Genomic DNA, 23,963 nt, shown 5'->3' on the forward strand with positions numbered 1-23,963 from the left:
AACGCTCCCACAAACCTGATTGTTCATTTACTAGAATGTGCCTTCAGAAAATATTCACACCCTTGACTTGTTTCACATTTTGCTGTGTTACAAGTTAGGATTAAAATGTATTTAATTGTCATTTTTTGTAAATGTTCTACACAAAATACTCTGTAATGTCAAAGTGAAAGAAAAAATATAATATTTCTATTCCGTATCTTTATAATATATATTTTTTTAAAGTCCTAGTCCTTGTCGATGACAAGCATACACATAACATGATGCAGCCAACACGCTTGAAAATAAGAAGAGCGGTACTCAGTGACACTCAGTGTTTATTTTATTTTATTGAATATATAAAACATACAATCTACTTGCAGTGAAGCCACTCAATATATACATCACATTAGTCATCAACAGTGTCCCATCCAGAGCGACCCACAGATGAAACCAGTGTCAAAAATGCAAAAACCAAAGGACAACAAAAATCATAACAGCAAGGCCAACTGAATATGTTTGAGTGCATTTGTGGCACTATTTACATGTGTGCACGTGTTTGCATTTGAATGAGTGTGTGTGTGTATATGCATGTGTACAAACACCTGCACGGTATCAGCCTCAGGCAAACAGGCATTAACTCTAACAATACTGCCCCTCAGTGTCATTCAAACATACTTTTTGTTATGTTTCATTTAGACTTTTATCTTTGACCGTCATTCTAGCCCAGCAACTCCACTCCCACTTGTCCCCAATTCCACATCCCAACCCTCAGCTTCTCTCAGCCCCTCCCATCTATCTCTGCTGGCCACCCTCTTCAGATTTCTTCGCACCACATATATTTCAACTATGCTGTGATGTTTAACATACAATTTGAATCTAATTTAATAGAATCCACAGATTGCAAGTTAAAGATAAATACTTTCACTAAGATTAATAGTATATTAGTAATTGACTGACCCGGTATCTCCAGATCTCCCAACAATGCTATTACAGTTAATTTTAGATCAATGTTATTCATTTTCAGCCATTCCTGAACCTGAGACCAGAAACAGGCTGAGGGCAATACCAAAACAAATGGTCTATTGATTCTGTATCCTCACAACAGAATCTGCAGAGCTGCGATGATTGTATGCCACAAATATTCAACATTTTGTTGGTGGCAAGAATTCTGTACAATAATTTTAGCTGAAAAGCAAAAAGTCTTGAATCTTGTGTCATTTTATATATCAACGGATACTACCTGTACCATGGAATTGGTTCATCAAAAATCTCTTCCCAACTATTTTGCAATCTGTATGGCACAGCTGTCAACATGTGTTGTGTTGAATTTACCCCAAATATATCCCTTTGTATTCAGGACATCAAGTTAAAAAACAAATTACCACATTTTTTGAAATTTTACTTTAGTCCCTTATTGCAAACAGGATGCATGTTTTGGAATATTTTTATTCTGTACAGGATTCCTTCGTTTCACTCTGTCATTTAGGCTACTATTGTGGAGTAACTAAAATGTTTCATTTTTACCCATCTACCAATAGGTTCCCTTATTTGCGAGGCATTGGAAAACCTCCCTAGTCTTTGTGGTTGAATCTGTGTTTTAAATTCACTGCTCAACTGAGGGACCTTAAAATTATCTGTGAGTGTGGGGGGTACAAAGATGAGGTAGTCATTCAAAAATCTTGTTAAACACATTGCTCACAAGTGAGTCCATGAAACTTATTAAGCACATTTTGACTCACATACTTATTTGGGCTTGCCATAAAGGAGTTGAACACTTGTTGACTCAAGATATTTCAGCTTTCATTTTTTATTAATTTGGAAAACTTTCTACAAACATAATTCCACTGACATTATGCGGTATTGTATAGGCCACTGACACAACATCTCAATTGAATCCATGTTAAATTCAGGCTGTAACGCAACAAAAAGTGTAAAAAGTCAAGGTTTGTGAATACTTTCTGAAGGCTCTGTACGTCAAGGTAGAAGAGGTAATATAATGGGTGTTTTCATTGAATTGCAATATAGTCCAATATTGAGTCCCATAATCAAAGACCATTCCAGTGAATACCAATGAGATACACCATTAATACATTCCAGGGAGTTGAATACATACAGTAGCTGCCAAATAGATTGTCACCCTTGCACTTTTCCTAAATAATTCTCTATTTCTTTTCAAATAAATTACATTTAAATAAAACTGTCACCACACCTTATTGGATTTTCAACATTGTGAAACCAAATTTATTTTTGCTAGCTTAAGTTACAAATTCATTGTAGCCATCAGTGAGCTTGTTGCACCTTTCTACTGGCAATTTGGCCCAATCTTCAGTTTTTGGACGCTGGGTTGAACATTGGACTCAAACACCTGATAATCTGCTGATTTCATGATGACATGCGCACTTTCAAGGCCCCCAGTATCAGAGGCAGCAAAGCAAACCCACAGCATTATCAAACCACCCTCATCTTTAATTGTGCTCTTTTCATTGAATGCTTAATTTGGTCGTCAATAAACACAGCACTGATCTGTATTGCCAAAGAGCTTTAATTTAGTTTCATTTGTCCACAGAACATTTTCCACAGGATTAAGGCTTGTTGAGATGGGTTTTTGAGAAATTCAATCAGGCTATCTTGTGTCTCCTTCAGCAGTTTAGTCTTTCTATTTTTACCTATGACCAAATGAAGCTTACAAAGAAAAGAACACCCTCCCTACAATCAAACATGGGGGAGGTTTGATAGTGCTGTGGGGTTACTTTGCTGTCTCTGGTACTGGGGGCCTCGAATGTGTGCAAGACACAGTATCATGAAATCAGCAGACTACCAATGTTCGACCCAGGGTCCAAAAACATACTCTGTTGAAGGTTGTGGGTCTTCCAGAAGGACAACGGCCCTAAACACACATCAACAACACCATGGAATGGTTTAAGAAGAAACACTGGACTGTTCTAGAGTGGCCAGCGAAGAGATGAGGTCTGAATCACATCCATAACCTATGGCGAGAGCTGAAAACAGCAGTTGGTGGAGGGCATCCCTCAAACATTGAAGAATTAGAACAGTTTTCTGCTGAAGATTGGGCCAAATTGCCAGTAGAAAGGTGCAGCAAGCTCACTGATGGCTACAATAAGCATTTGTTGGCAATTATCAAAAGTTATTCTAAATATAAAATGATTTGATAAGAAATAGGGAGAAAAAGTCCAAGGGTGACAATATTTTGGGCCACAACTGTAAGAGTAATGGAGCAAAAGAGACCCTGTCTACCCAAAAACAAAGGAAAGTGGAAACTAATTTATTTATGCATGTACTGTACTATTTATGTAAGTTTAAAGCCTAATTTGAACAGGGCCCAAAGCCAACTTCAAACGGTAGTGGATATTACAATGTTTAATGCAGTAAAAGTCCAGCTGTAAAGAGGGGAACAAAGCAATGTGGAGGATATTGAGAGTCAAATTGGTACTGTACCTGTGCGTCTTTATGAACTCATCACCTCTAATCATGTCATCATCATCATCATCATCATTTTCATTTCAAAATCATTACCTGTCCATCTCAGATTGGTTCTTGAATACTACAAAATCAACCTTCTGATTTGAGTGTAAACAACTCCTGTTCCATGTTGCTCCATCCTTTCACCAGCAAAGGATCAGCTCTGATCAGTGGCTGGGATTCTGATTGGTCGCTCCCTGCTTGATGCTGACCCCTGACCCCCCCCCCCTCTCTCCGTCAGGCGGTGGAGAAGGTGAAGCGGGTGACGTGGCGGTACTGCTCCCCTGGTCTCAGCAGAGCATCGGGGAAAGAGGCCTGTTCATAAACATAGGGTCACAACGTCAAGGTCCCACCTGAAGAACAGGACACAGGAGGGTCACATTGAAGACAGAAGCAAGGTTTCTGTCTGTGTCGTCTTTTGGGAGACTCATTGGCAGGCTAAAACTGGTTACTAGGTGCATGCAACTGTAGAATTGGTTGCTAGGAGGTTAGAAGTGAATATGGAGGAGGTCTTTCTGTTGGCCCAATGTGTGACATGACAGACAGCTACAATGAGTCAGTATCTCAATGTGAGGTTCAATGGATGTGCTGAACGAACAAACACACCCCACTGGGCACAGACCTCAATTCAACGTGTATTCCACGTTGGTTCAACCAGTGAGCGCCCAGTGGGACACAAATAAACGTACACCCGCACCCATGGTGTTTCCCATCACATGGACATGGTCAGGTTTAAGGAACTGGAGAAGTATCTGAACAGAAAAAGGGAACTGAGGTTAAAACATGGACTGGCTGACATTGTTCAGTCTGAAGAAGACAAGAGGCAGAGTTCAGTTCAAACCTCTCCATGTGAGGGTGTGTGTGTGTGGCTACCACTCTCTCCTCATCTCCTGTTTTGACTCATCCTGCACTCTGTGTTCCCACCCACACTCTCCTTTCCTCCCCCTCACCCTGTTTGCTCCAACTGCAGTGTTCTCTGGCTCCCGTATGCGCAGCGGTTTGATACTGTATGTATGTATGCATGTATGCAAATGGAAGTGCTTCTCAATCTGTCATTTGCCTGTGCACTTTGTTCTTGAGCTCAATCCAATGCAAATGGCCGTATCTCTGCATGGTTCCCTGTCTCTCCTACAGTACAGAAGGGCAGGGGCCAGACCTGGCGCTAGCGAACTCTGAATGTGACCCACGTAGCGGCAGGCAACTCAAATGGCTGTAATTACCGGACAGCAAACCCACCAGCAGCTGTTAAAATCTCAAGCTGACAGCACTTTTGCACTGTTTTCACTGTAGCTGTATCCAATCTACCAAGACGGCAATATTTTAAGGGTACTGTACACAAGTCCTCTACTGGCAGCTTCATTCAATAGTACCCGCAAAACATCCGTCTCAACGTCAACAGTGAAGAGGATGCTGGACTTCAAGGCAGAGTTCCTCTGTCCAGTGTTTGTGTTCTTTTGCCCATCTTAATCTTTTTTTTTTTTGGCCAGTCTGAGATCTTTTCTTTGCAACTCTGCCTAGAAGGCCAGCATCCCGGAGTCGCCTCTTCACTGTTGATGTTGAGACTGGTGTTTTGCAGGTACTATTTAATGAAGCTGCAAGTTGAGGACTTGTGATACTCAACTAGTCTAAAGGCCAGTTTTTTTGCTTCTTTAATCAGAACAACAGTTTTCAGCTGTGCTAACATAATTGTAAAAGGGTTGCTGATAATGGGCCTCTGTATGCCTGTGTAGATATTCCATAAAAAATCTGTAGCTTAAAAACTACAATAGTCATTTACAACATTAACATTGTCTACACTGTATTTCTGATCAATTTTATGTTATTTTAATGGACAAAAAAATAAGCTTTTCTTTAAAAAACAAGGACATTTTCTAAGTGACAACAAACTTTTGAACGGCAGTGTATGTATTTAGGGATGTGTGTGTGTGCATGCCTTCATGAGTGCTTGTGATTCCCTCTGTTTAAGCTAGCCTTGTTAGCCAGGTTTCAAACACTCTTCTTGCCTATATGCAAATACCCACAGAGTACGTAAACACTTACGTAAACGACAGAAATGGGGCTCATAGACCTGTACAGTTCAAATAAAATGTTATTGGTCACATACACGTGTTTAGCACTCATGAAGGCATGGCAAGCGGTACCGGAGCACCAAGTCTAGGTCCAAGAGGCTTCTAAACAGCTTCTACCCCCAAGCCATAAGACAATCAAATGGCTACCCAGACTATTTGCATTGTTGGTTAAGGGCTTGTAAGTAAGCATTTCACTGTAAGATCTACTATACCTGTTGTATTCGGCGCATGTGACAAATAAAATTGGATTTGTTATTGTGGGTGTAGCGAAATGCTTGTGTTTCTAGTTCCGACAGTGCAGTAATATCTAACAATTTCACAACAAATACCTAATACACATCTAAGTAAAGGAATGGAATTAAGAATATCTAAATATATGAATGATCAATGTCAGAGCGGCATAGACTAAGATACAGTACATAGTATAGAACACAGTTGTACTGGTCCTTCCTCCTGCTCATATTTAATTCACTCTACTGACACTGTGGGCAAGAAGAGAAGCTGTGAAACTAATCTCCACAAGGCTAGCACAGCAAGAGGAATGGAGGAACAGGATTTATGGAAATCAACCTCATGCAGCCTTCTCCTACTTAAAAGGCCAGTCTTCCAGCCCAGAATTCAATTTCTCAGAGTTTGATATGGATGGATGTAAAGACAAAGAGAGCCTAGAGAGAAAGATGGATAGAGGTGAGGCAATAACGTGCAGGGCAGGCGAGAAAGAAGAACAGAGAGAGAGGGAGAAACAGTGATGGAGAGAGAAAGAGAGAGATGGGGAGGAGAGAGAAGAGACAGTCCAGGCGAGGGAATGAGTTACAGTGAGGACAGAAGAGAGGAGTATACAGTGCTCAGTAAATCTTTCATGGTCTCCATAGCAGGCACTCCCGTTATAAGCTGATGCTGTGATTACTCAAGCAACAATTACTGCCATATATCTGCTGGCAGCACAGGGGGCCAGCAGAAAGAGAGGGGCAGAGTGCATTATAACTACAAAGCAGGATTGGACAGCCTTCACATTTTGCTGCCTTAAAATGAAATCTAATAAGGTATTACATTATATTTTTTGTCCTATAGATGATTTACACAACCTACTCCACAAGTGAAAGAAAGTTAGAGAACATTTTCCAATTAATAAAATAAATGAAGATGTCTTAATTGCGTATGTCTTGATATCTTCACACCCCAGAGCTAATACTTGGTGGAAGCACCTTTGGGAGCCATTACAGCTGTGAATAATTTTGAATCAGATTCTACCAACTTTGCACAACTCTTAGCTAGGGCTGTGGCGGGCACAAAATTGTCAGCCGATGATTGTCAAGCAAATAACTGGTCGGCCTCACGGTAATTGACCTCTAATTAACATAAACACATTTAGCTTCTCCTGGCTTCCACACATTAGAGTTAAGAGAATGCCAGGAGTGTACAAAGCTGTCAAGGCAAAGGTGGCTACACTGAATGATCTAAAATAGATTTAGATTTGTTTAACACTTTTCTGGTTACTACATGATTCCATATGTGTTATTTCATAGTTTTGATGTCTTAACTATTATTCTACAATCTAGAAAATAGTAAAAATAAAGAAAAACAATTGAATGAGTACCAAACTTTTGACTGGAACTGTATATTCCTGACGTAAATCTGCTTAAAACAAATGAAAGACAAGCTTTGCATATTGCTGTCCATCAATGATTCCCAACCAAATTTACTGAGCTTGAGCAATTTTTACAAAGTGTGCCTTCAGAAAATATTCATACCACTTTGACTTATCCCACATTTTGTTTTGTTACAAAATGGACTTAATATATGTTTTTCCTCACCCATCTTCACACAATACCCCAGTGAAAACATGTTTAGACATTTTTGCAAATCTATTTCAAATTAAATACAGAAATATCTCATTTATATAAGCATTCACACCCCTGAGTCAATACTTTGTATTAACACTTTTGTAGAGATTACAGCTGTGAGTGTTTCTGGGTAAGTCTTGGGTAAGAGCCTTCCACACGGATTGTACAACATTTACCTATTATTCACATCAAAATTCTTCTGTCATATTGGTTGTTGATCATTGCTAGACAACCATTTTCAGGTCTTTCCATAGATTATCATGTAGATTTAAGTCAAAACTGTAACTCGGCCACTCAGGAACATTCACGGTCTTCTTGATAATCAACTCCAGTGTAGATTTGGCCATGTATTTTAGGTTATTGCCCTGCTGAAAAATAGATGAAATGAATCTCCCAGTGTCTGATGGAAAGCAGACTGAATCAGGTTAATCTCTAGGATTTTGCCGGTGCTTAGCTCCATTCTATAGATTCTTTATCCTGAAAAACTTCCCAGTCCTTAATGACTTCAAGCATACCCATGTAATATGTTCTATTGGACTGAACACTTTGTATTCAGGACACAAACAGATGTATTGCTTTGCCACATTTTTTGAAGTATTACTTTAGTGCCTTGATGCAAACAGGATGCACGCTTTGGAATGTTTATATTGTGTACAGGCTTCCTTCTTTTCACTCTGTCAATTAGGTTAGTAATGTGGAGTAACTACAATGTTGTTGATCCATCCTCAGTTTTCTCCTATCACAGCCAATAAACTCTGTAACTGTTTTAAAGTCACCATTGGCCTCATGGTGAAATCCCTGAGCAGTTTCCTTCCTCTCCAGCAACTGAGTTAGGAAGGACGTCTGTATCTTTGTAGTAACTGGGTGTATTGATACACCATCCAAAGTCTAATGAATAACTTCACCATGCTCAAATGGATATTCAATGTCTGCTTTTAAAAAAAAACTAATCTACCAGCAGAATACCACCCTGTATCCCACTGCTGGCTTGCTTCTGAAGCTAAGCAGGGTTGTGGTGGTTGGTCCCTGGATGGGAGACCAGGAGCTAAATACCCAATCTAGCACTCATATGGTCACCTAATCATCCACAGCTTACAATTGGCTCATTCATCCCCCTCTCCCTTGTAACTACCCCCCAGGTCATTAATGTGAATTTCTTCTCAGTCAACTTGCTTGGTTAAATAAAACTCAACCAATAGGTGCCCTTCTTTGCGAGGCATTGGAAAACCTCCCTGGTCTTTGTGGCTGAATCTGTGTTTGAAATTCACTGCTTGACTGAGGGACCTTACAGATAATTGTATGTGTGGGTTACAGAGGTGAGGTAGTTAAAGCCAGCACCATCCCACTGCTGGCTTGCTTCTGAAGCGAAGCAGGGTTGGTCCTGGTCAGTCCCTGGATGGGAGACCAGATGGTGTAGGAGGCACTTTTTCCTCTGGTCTAAAATAAAAAATCCCAATGCCCCAGGGCAGTGAGTGGAGACACTGCCCTGTGTAGGGTGGGATGTTAAACAGGTGTCATTAAAGATCCCATGGCACTTATTGTAGGGGTGTTAACCCTGGCTGAATTCCCAAGCTGTCCTTCAGACCATCGCAGTCACCTAATCATCCCCAGCTTACAATTGGCTCGTTCATCCTCCTCTCCCCTGTAACTATTCCCCAGGTTGTTGCTGTAAATGAGAATGTGTTCTCAGTCAACTTACCTGATAAATAAATAATTCAAAAATCATGTGAAACACTTATTGCACAAAGAGTGAGTTCATGGGACTTCTTAAGCACATTTTTGCCCTAACAAAGGGGTTGAATACTTGTTGACTGAAAACACTTCAGCTTTTCATTTTTAATTAATTTGTACAAATTTCAAAAAACATCATTCCACTTCGACATTATGGGATATTGCGTGTAGGGCAATGACAAAAAAGCTCAATGTAATCCATTTAAAATTCAGGCTGTAACACAACAAAATGTGGAAAAAGTCAAGGGGTGTGAATACTTTCTGAAGGCACTGTATGTTGCCCTAACAGTTGTGCAAGGTTGGTAGAATCTGATTCAAAATGTTTCACAGCTGTAATGGCTGCCAAATGCACATAGCACATATGCAATCAATACATCTTTCACTTTGAAAATGTGAACTAGGTTGTGTAGATTGATAAAAACATTTACTGTGCAAGGGGTTTGTTGACTTTCACTAGTGACTGTATGCTGTCTATATGGGCAGTATACATATGGGCAGTATATCAAACATTAGGAACGCCTTCCCTCACAACAGCTTTAATTCGTTGGGGTATGGACTCTATAAGGTGTCGAAAGCGTTCCACAGGGATGCTGGCCGATGATTCCAATGCTTCCAACAGTTGTGTCAAGTTGGCTGGATGGCCTTTGGGTGGTGAACTATTCTTGATACACATAGGAAACTGTTGAGCGTGAAAAACCCAGCAGCATTGCAGTTCTTGACACAAACCGGTGTGCCTGGCACCTACTACCATACCCGGTTCAAAGGTACTTCAATATTTTATCTTGCCTATTCACCCTCTGAATGGCACACACACAATCCATGTCTCAAGGCTTAAAAATCATTCTTTAACCCAACTCCTCCCCTTCATCGACACTGATTGAAGTGGATTTAACAAGTGACATCAATAAGGGATTATAGCTTTCAACTGGTCAGTCTATGTCATGGAAAGAGCAGGTGTTTTTAATGTTTTGTATAATCAGTGTATATGATTTGCTGCTTTCTGCAGCACACAAACACAACCTCAGATGTAAAAAGTATATCAATAACAAATGTCTGGTTCTTTAAAATGCATGATTACAGGGGCCAAAGTGTACATGTACAGAGCAAGGGCAAATGTTTCAATAATAATTCCATGAAGTCCATGAGGCTCTCATCTCTCTATACTGTATTTCCAACCTATGTGTAAAACTGTACTAGTGAACTGCTGGTCAGCTCAGCCATGCAGGAGTGTAACTCTAGCCAAGGGCAGCCAGCTCACTGATAAGCTGAAGCTGCCCAATGAATCAAGAGCACAAGAAGTCAAAGCACTCTATTACATTGCATGCTACAGGGGTTAGGGGCTCTGGCGACAAGGAGAAAACTCAATACTTGGGCTGTCCCCGACTACAAAAAAAAAATATTGTCGTCCAGTTCTTTCGACCAATCGATTGGTCGAAATGTTTAAACTTATTTTTGCATATATAGGCAGACTTGAATAAAATCAACTACATATGCACTGAGCTTGTCTGATGCTTTAATAAGCACACGGTTTTATCAAATAATTAAGACACACAAATGACTCAAGAACGAGCCCAACAGTCACACCGTGTTTAAAAAATAACAGCGAGTCTGCTCTAACGGGAAAAAATTGTAAAGCCTTTATTATAACATATCAAATATTAAAAACAGCCAAATCTGTGACATTGCTTTATCCGACATTTTGTCATTGCATGAGGCTTGGTGCTCACGGAATCACTAGGCTATTAAACAAACACTCAAACAGGTAACAGAAGCTAGCCTTATTTCTATAGATATACATGGATGATTTATAAGGCCAGGCACATTTAACAGGAAGTCTATTGATTATAAACCTAATTAAAGTGGGGTTACCTCTCTCCTCAATTTTCTTAGACAATTAGGCTAAGGCCAGGGCTGTTTCCTCGTCTCTGCTGCTGCCTCCACCACATTGTTCTCAATCCTAATGTGCTGATTTGTTATAAAATAATATTCTATTTATTAGTGTTGAACAATTATTTTGCATAACACACCCAGTCACACACGCGCACCTACACACTTTCCACCCGTTCTCCATTCCCCCTCTCCTTCCATCTGTAAAGTGGCCTCTTCCCCTCCCACACACTTCTGACCACAATCAATTTCCCATGATTCCAATCTGTGCTCTTAAAAAATCTCCATCAACTCACGGAACCGGTCCTCTGCTCTTACACAACCTTCCTAAACTCCTTTACATCAACATTATATGCACCACGCCCTTGAATCTCCTCTATACACCAACTACAATCTCTACATTATGTTTTTACTGCCTATACACCAACTACAATCTCTACATTATGCTTTTACTGCCTATACACCAACTACAATCTCTACATTATGCTTTTACTGCCTATACACCAACTACAATCTCTACATTATGCTTTTACTGCCTATACACCAACTACAATCTCTACATTATGTTTTTACTGCCTATACACCAACTACAATCTCTACATTATGTTTTTACTGCCTATACACCAACTACAATCTCTACATTATGTGTTTACTGCCTATACACCAACTACAATCGAGTCACGCCATTCGAGCTGTGAAACGTTTCTGCTCTCATGTATACCATCTTCTAACTGTAACTGACTGCCATTGCCTTTAGGTTCTGTTTTACACGGAACCCAAACCGGCTGTGCGCGTGCGACATAAATGCATAAATGCATAAATGTATTTTGTCCCCCCACACCAAATGTGATTACTTCACGCAGGTTAAAATATCAAAACAAACTCTGAACCAATTAAATTAATTTGGGGACAGGTCGAAAAGCATTCAACATTTATGGCAATTTAGCTAGTTAGCTTGCACTTGCTAGCTAATTTGTCCTATTTAGCTAGCTTGCTGTTGCTAGCTAATTTGTCTTGGGATATAAACATTGAGTTGTTATTTTACCTGAAATGCACAAGGTCCTCTACTCCGCCAATTAATCCACACATAAAACGGTCAAACAAATAGTTTCTAGTCATCTCTCCTCCTTCCAGGCTTTTTCGTCTCTTGACTTTATATTGCGATTGGCAACTTTCATAAATTATATGCATTACCGCCACTGACCTCGTTCGTATAACCAATGAGGAGATGGCACGTGGGTACCTGCTTCTATAAACCAATGAGGAGATGGGAGAGGCAGGACTTGCAGCGTGATCTGCGTCAGAAATATAACTGATTTCTATTTCAGCCCATGGCAATGCAGACGCTCGTTGGCGTGTGCAAACAGTGTTGTCAGCCTGTTAGACTTCAACTCACCCGTTACAGCTCATCAAAGCATTACACATAATTACAAAGCAAGTATGATGAGGATGATTCACCATATGAAGGTCTGTTGATCAGTATAAGTCCATTTGACTTTACTTTCATAAGAAAAATCTGTATGTAACTAAACTGCTGGGCATTTGCAATGTTAGATACAAAGATAATCTAATGAACTTCTAGGCTTAATTTTTCAGTAGCAGTGTCATTTATCATTTAGTTAATGGACACATCATTGATGTCGTACCTTAACAGTAGTTATTCAAAAAACATACTAGAGTGGTGAATTAAGACGTCAAGAGTTATTAGAGATAATGGGCTGTGAGGAGAAGGCTCAGGAACAATTCAAATGTGTGTGTGTGTGTGTGTGTCTTAGCAGCCTGCCTTGCAGTGATTAAAATACATGTCGACCCACCAGACTTAAATAGGAGAACAGTACTGACAGTGTGTAATGTTCCTTGTCAATACAAAGTCTACAACAGCAGTAGTTAAGCCCATAGGCCATTTGCAAACCACGACTGTGGCTAAACATCAACTTTCATTCTGCAAGTATTTCCATAGTTGATCTCTATGGTTGCAGCCTACACAGACTACTATTATTGAACCATGGCCAAGTTAGCTGGCTCTTGCTCTCCCCTCTACCGCTGATCTACTCCATGCATTAGTGAAGGACTACCTTAAAGGACAGCGTACCTGGTTGACAGCGTCAGGCCAGTTCTGTGTCTCCAGGCAGAAGGCACTGTGTTTAGGATAAGAGGCGCCACCCTTTCCTTTAAAAGAGCCATCCAAGAAGTTGGCTGTGTAGAACTGGACGCCGGGCTGAGTGGTGCTGACCTCCATAACACACCCACTCGCTGGGTGAAATACCCTAAAAAGAGAGAGGGAGGGCAGAGGTGAGGGTATGGTAGGAGAGAGACAGTCACTCAGTTATCCAAGGTTGTAGCTCGGGCACTGTGCAGTGTTCATGCATTTTCTATGCTCTGAAAGAGCACTACTGATGCTTTATCAAGAAACAGCAAGACTGCACTGTACAGCCCAACATAGTTTGGCCTCACCTTGCACACACGCGCTCTGTCCAAGCATCTCCAGGTGATGACAGGCAGAAGTTGTGGTCGAACCCAGGCCCAGGCACTTCTTTCAGCCGTGGGCCAATCAGAACTGGCCTCCGAAGGTCAAAGGGTGTGTGCTCCACTGGTCTGACCTCGCCTGTAGACAGAGCAGGGATAGAGCTGGGTATGACAGTTTTGACATGAATAGGGCTGAGGACCTGGACACATCACCTAAATTAACTGGCAAACATCCAACGCCAATAGGCTTTCAAATTCATTAGCAAGGAGACAGAAAATGAACTGAGAACGACACACATCACTATTGAAACAGTGAGGATATTTGATTATGTCAAACCATCTAAAATAAACCAACATTAAGCTCCCAATTCCTTTGAATGTATTCTCTCTTTCCTTTAGGAAATACCTTTGTAACATAGAGAGTGACTTTAGGAGGTGGTATGAAGGACAAACAGCCCCTTTCTCCTTGACAGCATACTAATGTCAGATCACATTCTCGGTCTTATTAAATGCTGAGCAACTCAAAGGCTTCTCAGAGAGCCTGCCCACCCCCAAACCACCTCCTCGTTGATCCCCTTGCAATTTCACAGGCCAAAAATATCACCATGACGAAAGTGGCTATCAATCAGATCGGCTTCCTCATTTATCCAGTGTCTCAACAGGAACTGAGACAGGAAATTAAACTAGTGACATGATACAGAGGGCCTTTTACATGCACAACAAAAAACTATCCAAACAGACAACACAGAGAAGAAACAAAACTACAAAGATGACTTAATTAAGTGATTACGTTCGAAGAAAATAACGTGAAGGCTCCTCAAGGTTCTATCAAGTGGCAAACTGGTTTGTGGGATGTATTCTAGTCTGGATCAGTGAGTTGTAAACTGGTTTAGAGTGTTTAGGGGCTGTTGGTATAGCGCTTGATGTTCTGGTATGGTAAGAAGCATCTTAGTATGGACTAGAGGGCAGCAGGTGCATTTGTTTGGTGGGAGGGGGGGGGATAATGGATTCTAGATTAGTGTCTGGTTTTCCATTCCGATTTCGATTCATTTTATGTTTTTTGCAAGGACACAATCGCTCATTTTCTCTCTCGATCTGGAGGTATCAGTCTGGGTTCGCATCTGACCACCTGACCTCTAACCCCTGGGCCATTCAAAATGAAAAATACACAGGTGCTCCAACAGGCTCTTACTCTCAATTTCAAACAAACAAACAGAGGCATCAGCTGGAGCAAGCAGAACATGTATCTAGAATCTCCATGGACTAACATTTACTCTAAATCCCAAAGCCCAATTTACTGCGGCTCCAAAACCGACTCTAAAAATAAACAGTCATTAACTATTCTGTCTGCACCATTAGGCCGTCCCACGGGGCGGACTGGTAATTGAACTGTAATGAATGTGTTTATTTAAAGGTCTGCGAGAGCTTGGATAGGTTAATCTGGAGTACGTTAATGATTATTCTAAAACTCAACAGCGTTAGACCTCTGTCTAGTAGTGATAGTCTCATCTTTAGGAGAGGAGAAAGAGAGAGAGAGAGTGGAAAAGGAGACTGACATTGATAAAGACAGACAGAGTCGGTAGAGAGAGATAGATGACTCCTGCATTTAGGAGAAGAAGAACTGGCTGTCAGTCACTCTGCTATAATGGCCATTTATCCCTCCTACAAACAAAAAAAAGACTAGGATTCACCATCTACTCCTCCATACCTGTGGTATTACCATTCAAATGACCCTGGCAACATTAACCAATAGGCCAAAGGCCTAACCAACTTCTATTCTATCCGTTCCTAGAGAAAAGATGACTGTTCTGTGCAAATCATTCACATTTTCATTGCGGACTGTTTTTGTGTAATTTAGGCACTCTAGGAAAAGATGGAAAAATCATTATTTCACACTACATTTTAGGCAGTGCTGTGGTCCCTCCACTCATGTGGGTGAAACATATCTGTTTCTCTGTGGCGTAACGTCATGCAGACATTGCTAATGGAGCGACGCTTGGACTCCCTACTAAATTATTACTGAGTCGTGCTGCTCTGCCCAGCTGCTCTCGCTCTGCTGATTAAGCCTGATGGAAGATTACAGCCTGAATCCCATCAATCCACTTCCATTATGTTGCACTGTGTCAAGTCTTTGACATCCAGTTAACAATCTATAGTCTTATTCAGGCGATCTAGTATTGTCTAGCCGCATGCTGTGCCCTAAATGTTATACTAAAGTCAGAGAGAGGGAGAGAGCGAAAGATTACATTTTGGCTGAAATTGCTTTCTGCTATATAATCAATTCGGTCAACTGATAAAGTAGGGGGTTCTTATCAGTGTGTGTTGATGCAGACTTTTAAGGCCTTAACCTAAATCTTTCCCAACAGTTGTTTAACCATTTTTTTTTGTCACTCTTCTACAGATTATAATTTGTAGAGCGAGAAACAGTGCGAGGGTCCTGGAGCACACTCAATCTGAAGACTGAAGGGAAACACTTGTCTGCTATCTGATGCATCTGACTCGAACATGCATCAGTCAGAGTCGTATTCCTGAGTTTGGAGAAGATTGTTATCACAAATTTGCTCTCCTAGAACAGAGGCCCACAGGTTGTCTGTCTGTCAGTAAGAAAATATAACCACTGCTTCCTGACAGCTCAGTGTGTCTGTCTGCAGCGTGAGGGTCACACACACAGGTCAACACCTCATCCTCATTATACACCTCAACAGGGTAGGAGACGTGATGCACACAGAGTAAAGGCTAACTTGACTAGTGCAAACATTCTCTCTTTAATACAAACTTATTCCAATTAAAAATCATTCAGCTGAGTCATGTTGTGTATGTCTGACATGCTCACTTCTGAGAGGTTGGGGTTAGGATAGGGCAGGTAATATTCTATCCATGTAATTATCCTATCTGGTATTTTACTCCGGGAGCTTTTGAGACTATTCTATAAGAAGCAGTTTTTTTCCCTTGTGATACAAATATCATTTATTTACCAGTGGGGATCATGACGTCATCTACAGGCAAATATGTTGGAGCGTTGATGGACACTTCATGGTCGTATATGTCAGCTGAGCCCTGTGCACACGCAGACACACACACACACACACACACACACACACACACACACACACACACACACCTTGTTACCATGCTGATGGATGCTATTAAACAAAGCTCAGTTAGCGTTAGACTAAAAAGCACCTCAATCTCAGCCCATGCACGCTTCTGAGACACTGTCACTCAGAACGTGCACTCTCTTGAAACACTTTTATTCAATAACCCCGTTACCACTCCGTTGACAGCAGAAGAGACAAGGAGATACTGAGGAGGAGGTGCGTATGTGTATTCCACAACATAATGCCTGTGGGCAGTCAATAACCAATCACACTGCAATCACACGATGACGTCTGATTTAAATACTGACACAGAATAACACAGCCAACAATATAGAAAGAGTTTGCTTTTCTCTGCCACCAAGGAGCCTTACCAGTGATTGGCTGGTTCTATCCATACATTTTTAACATGATTTCACTGCATAATTGTCTGACAGAGGACAGCTCCTCCTCATCGTCCTACCTGTCCAGCCAGGTTGAAGTAAGAGTGGTTGGTGAGGTTAATGGGGGTGGTTCTAGTGGAGCGGGCCTGGTACTGAATGCTCAGTGTGTCCCCCTCCAGGGTGTAAGTGACAGAGGCCTGCACCTCCCCGGGGTAATTCTGGTCTCCGTCGGGGCTGGTGAGGGTGAGCCGCACCCCGCCCTCCACACCCTCACTTCCCCATATCACCTGGAACACAGCACAGCACAGGGGCAAATCAATAAATCAATTACATTTGAGTCCTTTAGCAGACGCTCTTATCCGGAGCGACTTACAGGAGAAATGTGGGTTAACTGCCAAAAAAGTGATTCCCCAGTTCTGCCTCAAATCCATGAGCTAATCCTGTATGAACTAGAGCTGAATTCAAATCTTACAAACAATGGAACACCTTTGTTATCATCTCCCAGCATTATTGTGTTTGACCTTAATCCACCGTCTAAATGTTCTGAAAATGTTCTGATCCTCCATGGCCCACACTGCAGCTGAATGTTATAATAGGCACTTTCAGTTACTAGAGAGAGGAAGGGAACGAGAGGGAGGGAGGGACAGAGAGACAGAGACAGAGAGGAGAGAAAGGGTGCGATGGGAGATAGACAGCTAGAGGGAGAGAAAGAAAGATAAGAGACAGCGGTAGCGGGGTATAAAGGGGGGGGACGGACAGAGTAGGGTGAATTGGTCATAGGAGGAACCTGTCAATAGGGAGCCTGAAGCGCAAGGACATGATGTACTAACAACAAGCTAAAAATGGGGTAGCATGCATCTGCAAGGCTCTGATACATCTCCTGGAGCTAATCTCTCTCCAGCCTTCCTTCTATCCCCCCCCCCCCCCCCCCCCCCCCCCCACACACACTTTCTCCATGCCCATTCTCTCTCTTGCTTTCTTTCTGTACCACAGCAATTCTTCCACCTCTCTCTCAGTGGAGTGCACCGTCAACTCTCCCCAGCAGCGCTTATAAAAATAAGTATTCGCTCCACTGACAGCAGCCAATGTCAAACACTGCCTGCAGTTAATGCGAAGCCCCTTTGATTGACAGCTGGCTCTGGCCCTCTGTAGCTTACTCTCAGCTTGAAATAGGAATGTCATCAAGACTTAAAGTATGATGCAATCTTCTGTTTGCCGCTCCTTTTATAACCCATCAGTTTGTCATCTCCATCATGGTGCTACCAGTGCTACCTGCTATTTACAACTAGCAGCCCTTCAGGGTGCTAGGGGATGAGTCATGGTGTGATCTGGAGGACACCTGTGGCTTGGCAAAAAGAACAAGAGTGGCCTCTGCATCTGTCTGTAAAAAAATCTTTCCATGCTAATTGAGAATGCGACAGTTGCTAAGTGACTACAGTCAGGCCTGGTTGCCATCTCTCTTCAGCGATTACATTCCATTACTTGCCACTCCATAACAGAAGCCCACCATGTCATTGTCATGTGGCCTTGGTTTCTATCTACAACAGATGTGAATGAGATCAATCTGTGGTCCAAGACAAGCGTGTGAATGGAATGGTGACACTGATTTGTAACCAGAGGACTTCCAGCTGAGTTTAAAAGTGTGGGCTCAGGATTTTGGGCTCATGAGTAAACAACTTGACCTGAAGAAACATCGGGCACTATGGGGTCTATGGGTGTATGAATAAAAAAAGCCTGGATGAGACATGATATGAATAATTCATGATGTTATCTTTTGTATCCTTGGTGATAGGAACAGGAATGACGACAATTTGAATTTATATCATGCAATTGCAGTGTTCTTGGCGCCGCATGGATAATAGAGTCCGACCCCCGAGGTGAAAATGGAATGATGAATATGACTGATCTATTACAACTCAGTCTGAGCTCTGGTTTATCAAATATCACTGCTCTTCCCTGGATAAAACAAAATCTATTCTTTTAAAAGTTGTTGAAAGAAAACTAGGACTGCTTTTGACTTTAACAATATTTCTGTTGTTATACCACATTTTCACACTTCTGATACAATCTCCCAGGGAGACGTAATCAAAGAGAATAATAAGTATGTGAATATTCGCAGCAGACTTCAAAGGCGCTAATGTTTGATCAAATCTGGGAAAGATGGAGCTGAATCTGCTAAAAGACTATGCACAGACATCTCACCAGCCAGATGGAACTATAGAAAGGCTGTTGTGTCTGTCCTCTCTCTGGCTGGAGAGTGCAGGGGCTTAGATAGCTTTCTCTTTATGGAGCAGTTAGCAGATACTATAGCCGAGTGCTATTTCCGGGGGCCATTAGCCGAGTTTATAATGCCTATAATTGATTCAGTTGTAATGACGCAGTAGTGAACACTGAGGCCTACGGTTGGATGGTAACGGTGTTTTGTGCAGCACAGCTTAAAGTGGATCCATCCATGGCTTCCATACAGGGCTGATTAAAAGGCATGTAGTGTGACCGACGGGGGAGAACACTCATAATGTGCTGACCACAGAGAAAAACACAGGAAGCATTTATGTCTAGCAGATTGAACTCATTCATATAACAACAACAAAACAAAAAATATATGTTTTATTTAAAAAAGATTGATCCTACTGCTGCAATAAGGCATTTGGGCTCTTTATTCCTGTGTATTCTCCTGAAGTCACAGCGCAGCGCCGAGATATGAGGAAAATCAAGGTAATCATTTAGAATGGACTGCACCTCCTACACACTGCAGAAGACAGATTATACCCAGGTCCTCTAAAGAAAGGTTAAGAAAATGTCTCCTGCCCAGTCATTCAGGCTTTTAACAGCACCAGGTTGCTGTCATCATGACACACATTACATTGATTACACACTACCTAGACACTTCAATTGCTCTTTTGCACACTTGTCCAGCACTGTAATTTTTTACTTATTTTCATTTGGGGGTAATCAAGAACGATCTCAACTCATCTGTGTAAGATAATTGTCAATACAGTAGTCATGTTGACGTCTACACTACGGTAGATAGTGTTAGTGAATCCTGTCTTAATAATATGCAAGTGCATTCCATCGAGATACTTCAACTTCCATTTCTATGCTGCAGTCTGTGTGTTTCCATGGTTCTGTTGGTTGTTTTTACCTTGCTGAAGCCCCTCAGTCCTCCATGGAGGGAGTTAGGTCCATTATTGATGGCCAGTTGATAATCCTTCCCGTCGACCACAAATCTGCCCTTGGCGATCCTATTGGCTACCCGGCCGATAACAGCACCAAAGTACTTGGGGTTGGCTAGATAGCCTGCAATAAAACAGTTGAGCCGTGTCATTGTTTCTCATTCAAGAGTCACACAGATATCGCACATAAAACAGCACATTGGCTCAGTGTTTACCATGCGCATCACATAAAACACTCTAGAGACTTTAATATTTGAAATAAAACTCTTAGCAATAATCAGCACAAGCTACACACTCTCTCCCTCTCGATTGGTGCAGGCTCTTTGCTTTTAGTTGTCATATCATTTCACCATCCTGTTATCAATTCCTCCCACCTTTCAGTTTTGATGAAACCATACATTTTTTCTTTTCAGAGGCTGATTTCTGTGTGTCTTCTGCTGACTTCAGTATGTCAGAGACACACTCACATTAGCACTTTAAAACTAATTTCATAAGTCATCAGAAGGTCAGTAGGTCAAAGGTCTGATTATGCCCCCCCCAGTTCAGAGACTGCTAACCCTATTGAGCATAGCTAACATGTGTCAAACACCGACCTGGTATCGGAGCATTTTGTACTATTCTGTACGTAAATCCAATCGAATTCCTTTAGTTTATGTACGTCCATCACCCATTTCATATGATATGTTATGAATTACAATTTGTATTATATGTTAAGAATTAGCTAAATGTGCAATATGTTATGAATTCTAGCTTGGTCGCTAGGTGGCTAACGTTAGCTAGCTGGCTAACATTAGCTAGACTAGGGGTTGGGGTTAAGTTTAGGAGTTAGGTTAAAGGGTTAGGGGGTTAGCTAAAAGGGTTAAGGTTAGGGGAGGGTTAGCTAAAAGGGTTAAGGTTAGAGTTAGGGGAACGGTTAGCTAAAAGGGTTAAGGTTAGGGGAAGGGTTAGCGAACATGCTAAGTAGTTGCAAAATAGCAAGTAGTTGAAAAGTGGCTAATTAGCTAAAATTGTCCTTGATGAGATTTGAATTCGCAACCTTTGGCTTGCTATATGTATTAAGTAGCTTAGGAGTTAGATTAAGGATAGATGAAGGTTTAGCTAACATGCTAAGTAATTGTAAAATAGATTAAAAAAAGTAGTTGAAAAGTTGCTAAAAATGTCCTTGAGATTTGAACTGGGCGGTCGTTGCTAGAAGTTCGCGTTATACACCCACCCTTGTTTTTGTATTAAGTAACCATCTGTCCTATGTAACCATACCAAACATAACAAATCATCCAATTGAGTGTCCCGGATTTACATTTACTATGTTACGTCTAGTCTATGAGACCAGGCTGCGAACACTGGAAACTTAGTTATTTCGCTAACATTAGTTAGCCATTGGCTCGCTAAACTACCTCTAACTTCCTTCATACTGGACACAGACACATATAAATGGTATCCACGATTTCATCTGACTCTGGGGAAGTAGATAAATGAATCATTGGCAAAATCCCGAAGTATCCCTTTAAGTCAGCTAAGCATGAAGGAATTCAAGATCAGCACTTACCCTCAAGATCATCATAACCCAGAACGATGTCATTGACCTCTCCATTCTTGCCTTTACACTTGATGGCTGTTATGATGCACCCTAGTGTTATGATTTCCACTGTGATGTTAGACGATTTCAGAATCCATTTCTGTACACGTCCTTCTCCCGGTACCTCACCGAATTCCTCCATTAGTACCAGTGCCATGTTGCCTCAACGTCAGACTTATCTTTGACACGATTTCTCACTTTGATCATATGAACTTGCACACGGAAATGGTAAATTGTCGTCAATGGGCAATAAAGAAACAATAGGCTAGTAACATTCTCACGTCACAAGAAACTTTATTGCAAGTTCCAAATGAAAACACGTGCGTAACACAAACCATGGACTTTGCAATACAATGTACAAATGTTCAACGTTTATGATATTTGCGTCCGTATTTTATGACGTAATGATTGATGTCATCAGAATAGGACAGAATATTTGTAGTTCTATACATTAACAGGAGGTTATTGCAGTATACCTACAATACATATCAGTATATGTATTAGTAAGTAAACGTAACTGTTTTCACACGATTAAGTAGACCCACAATAAATGTAATAATATACATCTTATTCAGAGATTAAACTGACAGAACCAAGAAATGAATTAATTTGATCTGTTTTCCAAGTTCTCCATTCCTGTAAATGACCTCATCAGTCATTTGTGTGTTGCGGTCCCAGATGCCCTTTCCTGATGGCCATTATGGCAGCACATGTTTTAGGCAGCTGTGCTCTTGCAGGATCTAATCCCATGGTCCACTGCATCTGATGATCTACTTTCCCTGTTGCTCGGCCATGCCTTCAGTAGAGGGCACAGAGGGCAGATCCAGTCATCTCTCCCCAGAGAAACAGACAGGGTGTTGAGATGCCATGAACAACAATGGGTTTTGTCATCTGGTGTGATGTAACAATGTTAACTCCACATCCACTGGAGATGTCATGTCACACCTGAGGGGCTTTTTCCTACCCACATGACAAAAAAAAGCACATGTCTACCACTCAACAACACATGGAAGCATTCTGAGGGTGGAGCACAGTGAGTGATGTTTTTTTAAAGCTCCCCCTCTTCCCTTCCTATCAGCAGCCGTGGTGGAGACCGAGGCCAAATTGGTTCAATTAAGATAATCATTATTTTAATCAGGTAGCAAACCACTCAAACAGCCTCCTGAGACGGACAAAGACTAAAATAACCTTCAGTCAGAGAGAGAGGGGGTGGGGAGAGAGGGACAAAACGAGAGGGAGGGTTATATCTGAACTCAGACAGAACAAAGCATCAGGCTGACCACTTACAGATAGAGAAATGAATTGCTGATTTATAATTATGTCAAATGCAATGCTTTACTCTTCTACACTGTGCTGATAACCACAATTATCCCATCAAAAATGTGTGTGTCTGTCTCTGTCTGATGTGTGTCTAACTACAGATATCTGTATGGGAACCATCAAAGAGCAAACATTCCCAGAATTGAGCTAGCAGCTGAATCACAGTCTGAACTGCAGCCCCTGCCATGATGTAGCCTGCTAATCCAATACTCACTGGCAGGGATGGTGTATCAAAGGCGCACAGTGACACCTTAATTTTCACATCACATGGATGGAGAATAATAATGTGTTGTGATTCAGCTATACCTACAGTGCCTTGCAAAAGTAATCATCTCCCTTGGCGTTTTTCCTATTTTGTTGCATTACAACCTGTAATTTAAATTGATTTTTAATTTGGATTTCATATAGTTATGCACGCTCAAGTTCAGTTTTTCTTGTCTCATTTCTTATTTGTTACACAAAAAATATTTGCCATCTTCAAAGTGGTAGGCATGTTGTGTAAAATGATACAAACCCACAAAAAAATCTATTTTAATTCCAGGTTTTAAGGCAACAAAATAGGAAAAATGCCAAGGGGGGTGAATACTTTCACAAGCCACTGTACCAACAGGGGAAAAATGTGTCTGAATCAGTGTTTCAGATACCTACTTAAGAAGTTCTGGCACTGGAATTATGTGACAGAAAAGCAAGTGCCCTTTAGAAAATAAAGTCCGCATAGGAATCTGGTGTGCACTTAGCAGACTCTACATCAGTTTCTTTCATATTGGTTTTTGATACATAGCAGCAAGCTTATTTCAAATAAATTCATACATACAGGACTGCCAACAGTTCCATTATCAAAATATGTCTTCATCAAAATACACAGAGGTTGAAGTCTAGTCTGTGCGGTTTTGAATGGACTGTCAGAGGAAATCATATTGCTGCATCGATCATTAATCAGCACACAGATCTCTTAAAACT

General features: G+C 41.2%; 1 protein-coding gene across 2 annotated transcripts; it reads right to left on the bottom strand.

The window, feature by feature from the left end:
• Positions 1-311: 311 nt before the first annotated feature.
• On the bottom strand, positions 312-23,301 carry galm (galactose mutarotase). 2 transcript variants are annotated; one of them, XM_021580748.2, is made up of 7 exons: positions 21,654-23,301; positions 20,077-20,231; positions 17,015-17,221; positions 16,432-16,513; positions 13,445-13,595; positions 13,083-13,257; positions 312-3,812 (listed from the first exon to the last, which is right to left on the bottom strand). In XM_021580748.2, the coding sequence occupies exons 1-7, from the start codon at positions 21,838-21,840 to the stop codon at positions 3,801-3,803; spliced, it is 969 nt and encodes a 322-aa protein (XP_021436423.2). In that variant the 5' UTR covers positions 21,841-23,301; the 3' UTR covers positions 312-3,800. The 2 variants fall into 2 exon arrangements, with proteins under 2 accessions (XP_021436423.2, XP_021436421.2); XM_021580746.2 differs by having other exon boundaries at positions 312-3,774; positions 21,654-23,300.
• Between the last annotated feature and the right edge of the window lie 662 nt (positions 23,302-23,963).

The sequence above is a fragment of the Oncorhynchus mykiss genome, chromosome 23 (assembly GCF_013265735.2).
Source record: "Oncorhynchus mykiss isolate Arlee chromosome 23, USDA_OmykA_1.1, whole genome shotgun sequence".
NCBI classification, from domain to species: domain Eukaryota; kingdom Metazoa; phylum Chordata; class Actinopteri; order Salmoniformes; family Salmonidae; genus Oncorhynchus; species Oncorhynchus mykiss.